This window comes from Entamoeba nuttalli, assembly GCF_000257125.1.
Source record: "Entamoeba nuttalli P19 unplaced genomic scaffold asmbl_2797, whole genome shotgun sequence".
NCBI lineage: Eukaryota > Evosea > Mastigamoebida > Endamoebidae > Entamoeba > Entamoeba nuttalli.
In genome coordinates this window covers 1-7,222 of record NW_008575607.1, presented here as the reverse complement: position 1 = coordinate 7,222, position 7,222 = coordinate 1, and the positions used below count along the sequence as shown (strand labels likewise).

The window sequence follows — 7,222 nt, the reverse complement described above, 5'->3', positions numbered from 1 at the left end:
TTCAATCAGAAACTTTTATTTTGTGAATTATTGAACAAAAATCTTATAAAAAATAGTATTAAATAACAAAAATATTAATAACAATAATTGTTATATATTACAATTTTATAGTAGATTAAAATTAGAAAAGTATAATTTAAATACAACTAAATACTGAAATAAAAAACAAAAAAACTAATAAAACAACAAAAGATGACAACAATAAGAAAGTTCAAATGTAGAGATATATTAGAATATTCAAATGTTAATCTTGACTATTATACAGAAACTTTTCATTTTCCATTTTATTTTGAATATCTTTCTAAATGGCCAGAGATGTGTTTTATTGCAAGAGATTGTAATGGAAGAGTAGAAGGATATCATTTTGGAAAAATAGAAGGAGAAGGAGAAAAATATCATGGACATCTTACAGCTATTACAATTGCAAGAGAGTTTAGAAGAATTGGGCTAAGTAACCAATTGATGTTTTGGTTAAAACAAATTAGTGAAGAGTTTGTTTTGATTGAATAATAACAAATACATTTATTTGAAGAATCAGAAAAGTATTTAAAAAAATTAGGGCAAACTGTTATTATGTTGATTTATTTGTAAGAAAAAGTAATGAAACGGCGATTGGAATGTATCACAGATTAGGTTATTCTGTGTATAGAGAAATATTAGAATATTATAGCAGTAATAATGAAAGTGCCTATGATATGAGAACTTCTCTACCTCGAGACGTAGACAAAAAATCAATTATTCCATTACCTAAACCAATTTATGCTGATGAGGCAGATGACCTTTAAACCAACAACCAAACTCATTGAAAGAAATTGATTAAATTATTTTCTTCGTTGTGTTAACTTTTTAATTTAATGCAACAGAGTCTTCAAGTGTTCCTTCGTCATTTTTATTTTCAACAACTAGTTCATCATCATCGTCATATGTTTCAACCTTGAATTCTGTATCTAATTTAGCAATATTAACACCATTAGTATTAGAACCTTGTTTTTGTAATGATGGTAAATTAAGAACTGCAACAAAGAAACAATATAAGTTGACATATGCTAATAATCCAATAAACATGTTTGAAACCAAATATCCAGAGAAATAAACACCAACATAAACAGCCATTAATAAGAAAATACATCCAAAAGTAACAATACCAAAAATAACAACTCTATTTTTGTTACTACCACTCATCTTTCTTCTTTCACTGAATGACCTAATAACTTCAAATAATAACCAGAATAAATAAATAACAATACTCAACAAAAACATGACACTAAAGAAAATAGTTAAAGCATTTGAATGGAATTTACTATTTGACTGAATGGTCATACGAATAGAAAGAATACTTCCAAATGCTGAACATGAAATAATAATTGCCATAATAGCACGAACAATTAATGGGATAAATCCTTTAGCTCGTTCTGGTCTTCTAACTGAATTAAAAACTGCTAATATATAAAACATTAAATATCCAGTGAAGAAACTTTCAAAGAATGAATCTACCATTAAAAAGAATGATGCTCCTGTAATATGTTCTAATAAACAGAATGGATTATTGAAGAGAATTAATCCATAAATCAGTAAAGCAGTTAAATGTTGTTCTAATGCCCAATTGAAAACTGAATATAATCGAAGGAACCAGAAGAATAAACATAATAAAACACAGTTACCAAAGGCTAAACAAATTCTCCAATATATTTCAAATACTGTTGATGATGAGTTTGATGTTTGAATTGTTCCATAGAATTCAGCTTGATCCATTTTTTCTAATGAACTAGATGATAATGAAAAGATATCAAATCGTTCATATGTTAATGTACCAAATCGTTTAAATACACTAAAATCAACCTTACAAAACTCATTTCCATTAGTACATTCAACATTAATATTTTGTGCAACTTCTCTAACATAATTAACAGTTGAAACAAGTTTAATATCATTAAATGGTTGGAATGAATATTCTAAGTTTAATTTAACTAATAATGAGTAATCATATTATCACCAGTACTTTAAATTTCAATCTTACAATTAAAGATTTTCTTAAATGAAAAGAAAAGAATTGACTATATCAAAACGAAAACAAACAACTAAAAGAAGGCATGTTAGAACTTGTAAAAACATTCTTAAGTAATAGTCCAAATGTTACATCTTTATTTAATGTTGCAAATGGTCCAACAACAATAGAAGTAGAAATATTTTTATCTGTAGATGGTGAAGTTAATGTAGAGTAAGAATCCCATCCTTTACAGATATTAGGATTAAAAGTTTGTGTTGATTGTGAACATTCCCATAATCCAACTTTTGTTTGAATATATGGTTTTGGTGATATAATAGCAATAATAGTAATTGCACCAGTAATTAATATAAATATCATTGCAATTGCAAGAATTCCTTTCAGTGAAATTGTATTCATCAAAATTCCAAGTTTCTTTTTTTCAGGTTGTGTTATTTCCATCTTTTGAATTGAATCTTTATTTTTAGTTCTTGTTTCTTTTTTTCTTTATTATTTTTAAATAATTTTAGTTTTTACAAAATATTTAAATTCATAATTTAATGAAAAAAATACTAATTCTTAAAAAAATAAATTTTTATTTTTCAGTACATTCATACTTTTTTCTACATTAGATATGAACAAATCAAAATCAAACTCTTCAATTTGGTTTTATTTTATTCGTTTAATTTAAAATTTTTCAAACATTTTAATATAAATTATTCATTAAATTTTCTTTAAATTATTAAGAATTTCATTATAATATAAGATAAACATATTATTTGAGAAGAATAGATTTAGTTTTGTTATTATTGAAACAAACAGTTATTCTATTTTTACTCAAAATAATAATAATTATTTTCTAATATCAAATTACTATATCTAATGATATTGTTCTTTATTCTAATATTCATTCTTTAAAACATTTCTTTTTAATTACAAGTTATTGGTTCTTGTATATTAAATAACATTTATATCTTTATATTCAAATTCAATATTTGAGAAAAACTAAAGAAATTGAATAAGTATAAAACTTTTATGTAACTATTTCCCTTTGTACTAAACTGTAAGAAGCACTAATTTATAGTAAAAAATTATATTAAAAAAGAATAAAGAAAGAATCAATTAAATTAAGAAGAAAAGAATTATTGAAAAAACCAACAATATTGAAATTAAACAAGAATTATTCCCTTGTTCATTATTTTGATTAATACATTTTCCATTAATTAAAGAATAATCAATTGAATCACAATCTAAACAATGAGTAGTATTACAATGAATACAATGATCAAATATTTTCTTACAACTAATACACTTTGATTCAATAACAATTTTATTATTATCACAAGTTAAACAATTATTTATATCACATGAAAGACAATCTTTTCCATAAATATCATCACAACTTTGACACTTATTGTTTTTAAATAATAAATTATTATAACATTTAGTACATATTCCTTCTCCACATTCTAAACATTTACTATCTAAATCAAAACATTTCATACATCCATGTCTTCCTATTTTTAATCCATATTCTATTTTACATTTTTTACATTCTATTCCATCACAATCTGAACAATTTTCATCATATGCTTCTTCACATGTTTTACATGAACCATTATTATAATATCTTAATGTTCCATTAATACTTGAACAAAGTGTACAATTATTTGCATTACATTCTAAACATCCATTATCATTAAATGCTTCTTTACATGTTAAACAATTATTATTGTGATAAACTCTAATTTCATTATCTATACTATTACATTTAGTACACGTCTGATTATTACATTGAATACAATCATTTGTAAATATAGAACAGTCGATACACTTATCCTTTTTCATTGATAATCCATAACCATTTGGACATTCATAACATTCATCTAAATCACAATTTATACATCCTTTAAATTTATTATTACAATCTTCAGATTTAATAGGAAATGTTGCAATTATAATATGTAATTGATTAGTATCATTTATACATCTTTTTAATGCATAACTTTCTTGAATAATTATATTACCTTTACAATCAGAATTATCATATTTTGTTTCAATTAAATTAAATTCATTGATAGTATATGTAGATTTAAATTGACATTTATTTATATCAGGTAATACATATCTAATTAAACTTGCTTCTTCTATTTTATTAATTCCACACTCTTTATAATCATTTTCAAAATAACTAATAATTGCAAAATCATCATTAATATTAAACTTAGTATAACTATATTGATCTGGTGAAAATTCACTAATACTATATGTTCCATTACAATTATTTGTTGAACTATATTCTTTTAAAAATATATAATTTTTATCTCCATAAATTCCAGGAATAAATAGTAATGAAGATGAATTTGTTATTTGAAAACATTTATTTGGTATAACTCTTAAATATGAATTTGTAAATTTTAAATATATTGGTGTTGAGTCTGATATTCTATTATCAAGAACTGAAATTTTATATATTCTAGAATTAATTTCAATTGTTTCATTTTTTGATTCAATTTCAATAGAAAAAGATGAATAATCATCTTTTGGACATTCATTTTCATTAACAAAATTAGACATTAATTGAAGTTCCATTCCAATAGTTCTAAATATTTTTCCATTTTCACAATAATTTGTAAATTTAACTTGTTGACTAAAATAAGGAGAATAATAAAAATGAAAATGTTCATTACCAATAGCTAAAATATTTGTTTTTGTTTCTTTTTTAAGAAGAGGAAAATCAATGTCTTCAATAAATAGATTATTCATAGTATTAAATTTATATGATTTACATAAATCTTTTGAAATACATTCAAAAATATATTCATTTTCTGAATTCATTGATTCAAAATAATCATTAATTAATACTTCTCTATACATTTGTTCATTTCCAAAATACAATGTTTGTATTTCATTCATTTTTATATTTTTTTCTATATAAAATATTCCATTATTTAAAATATATCCATTTCTATATATTTCAATAATAATATCTTTTGTTTTAATTGAAGAATTTTCATTTTCATTTAAATAAAGATGTTTTGTAACTGTACATTGATTAGTAATCCATTGAATATTATCAATACGTTTAGAGATGAAATATTCTCTTAAAGTATGAATATTATTATCATTTATTTCTTTATATCCTACTGAAAAAATAAAATTAGAAATACTATTATCATTAATTTCTTTATTTTGATAATATTGTATTTTAGTATTATTATTACAATCTACAAGATAATATTTATTATCATTTACTATAATTTTTTGGTTTGTTGAACCTCTTTGATAACAAATTTCATTATTTGTTAATTGATTAATAGAAGATTTTCTATATGAAAGATAAGACACACAGTTGTTTGAATCAGAATATTTACAAAGATAAATAATTGGTGAATGATTAATATTTTTAATTACTTTAATAGAACAAATAAAGTCTTGTTGATATTCTGAAATAACATAAATATTTTGTATTGGATTATTTGAGAAAATACAATTAGTAAATAAATCTGTTCCAGTATAATATATTGATTTAAGTTTATTACATTCATTAAAAGGAATATTATTATTTGAAGATGATAATATTGATTGAAAAATAATTGAAGTTAATGAAGTACATTTTTCAAATGAATTATTTGATAAAGAAATAAGAGTAGAAGGAAATGTAATATTAATAAGAGAAGTACATTTTTCAAAAGCTTTTTCTTTAATAGAATTAATTAATGTATTATGAAGATTAATCGTTGTTAATGAAGTACATCCAGAAAATGCACTTTCTTTAATTTCATGTAAAGTATATGGAAGAATAACATTTATTAAATTAGAACATCCATTAAAAGTATCTTCATAAATTGTTTCAATTGAAAATGTTGATAAATCTATTGATTTTAATTTATTACATCCAATAAAAACTTCATTACCTAATTCTTTAATTTCTGCATTATTAAAATTTATTGAAACTAATGATTTACAATTAGAAAATGCTTGATAATCAATTCTATAAACACTGTTTGGAATATTTATATTTTGTAAGTTATTACAATTTGAAAATGCATTAAGACAAATTATTTTTATACTTGTTGGTATTTCAATACTCTTTATTAATGAATTACTAAATGCATTCCATCCAATTATTTCTACTCTTTTTTCTTCATTGGAATTTGGATCTATTCCACTTGTTGGTATTTTGATATCTCCACTACATTCACTTGTATTTGAACTTATAACCATAAGTCCATTTAATCCATATCTACTTGCACTAGTAAAATTTAATTCACATTTACCAAAACAATTATATATGAAGAAATATAAAATAATGAACATAAAATTAATCAATTCTTTTTTCAGTTTTCTTTTTTCTTTTATTAGTTTTATAATGTTTTTATATTAAATTCTGTCTTTAAATTCGTTTTTTTTATTAATTCTATCTTCATAAACCTTTACTTTTCGTATATTTAATGATTAAGAAAAAGGAATATTTCATTCAAAACCTTTTTAAGTAAAAAAAATTAATTTAATTTTTTTTATTCTTTTTCTTTTGTTTTTATTTGTAAATTTAGAAAACAAAGATGTAATTTTCTCAATACTTCTTTTTCCTTTTCTTATTATTAAAATAAACTCTATTATATTAATGGAGTTTATTTCTTAACAATATAAAAAGTATAAAACTTTATTATCTTTTCAAACATAATAATATTAATCGAAAATAAATTAAATAGCAATGAGCTATTTCTAAGATAGAAAATATTTATATTTTAATTGTTCTGAGCAAAATATTAATTATTATTTTTTATATCAAAGATATTTTACTTCTTATTTTTCTGTTAAGTTTAATTATGTTTTTAACCCTTTCTTTTTATTATTAATATTCTTTTGCTTTTATTAAGTATTTTTATCTAAAACACTAACTATCATTCATTGCTTTGTATTTCTTGTTAATAAATTATTCCATTAGATTTTTCTTGGCTTACACTAATCAAACAATTTTTATATGTCTTGTATTAATTAAGAATTAAGAACTACTTAAACTGTTCTTTTCTTTGAACTTTTTTTACTCTATACGGCTATGATTAATAATCACTTTTATAACTAACTATATCATTCTAATAAGAGTAAAATGAATAAAATTTCCTCAGTACCAATCTAACTCATAAAATAAACATAACAACAAGTAAACAATTACTCAAAACCAAAACCCATTTTCTAATAATACACAAAAATGTAATTATTATATTACTTGGT

The 7,222-nt window shown here is 21.7% G+C and overlaps 3 protein-coding genes across 3 annotated transcripts; 1 reads left to right on the top strand and 2 right to left on the bottom strand.

Annotated features, from left to right (window-relative positions):
• Window positions 1–192: 192 nt before the first annotated feature.
• ENU1_042180 (acetyltransferase, GNAT family protein) lies at window positions 193–785 on the top strand (the record flags this gene model as incomplete). Its single annotated transcript, XM_008857584.1, has 2 exons — window positions 193–491; window positions 560–785. 2 exons carry the CDS (start codon window positions 193–195, stop codon window positions 783–785), a joined length of 525 nt encoding a protein of 174 aa, XP_008855806.1.
• Window positions 786–846: 61 nt separating this feature from the next.
• On the bottom strand, window positions 847–2,446 carry ENU1_042170 (hypothetical protein; the record flags this gene model as incomplete). Its single annotated transcript, XM_008857583.1, has 2 exons — window positions 847–1,967; window positions 2,077–2,446. 2 exons carry the CDS (start codon window positions 2,444–2,446, stop codon window positions 847–849), a joined length of 1,491 nt encoding a protein of 496 aa, XP_008855805.1.
• A 660-nt stretch (window positions 2,447–3,106) lies between these two features.
• On the bottom strand, window positions 3,107–6,304 carry ENU1_042160 (leucine rich repeat protein, BspA family protein; the record flags this gene model as incomplete). The annotated part of the gene is made up of 1 exon (XM_008857582.1): window positions 3,107–6,304. The coding sequence occupies one exon, from the start codon at window positions 6,302–6,304 to the stop codon at window positions 3,107–3,109; it is 3,198 nt and encodes a 1,065-aa protein (XP_008855804.1).
• Between the last annotated feature and the right edge of the window lie 918 nt (window positions 6,305–7,222).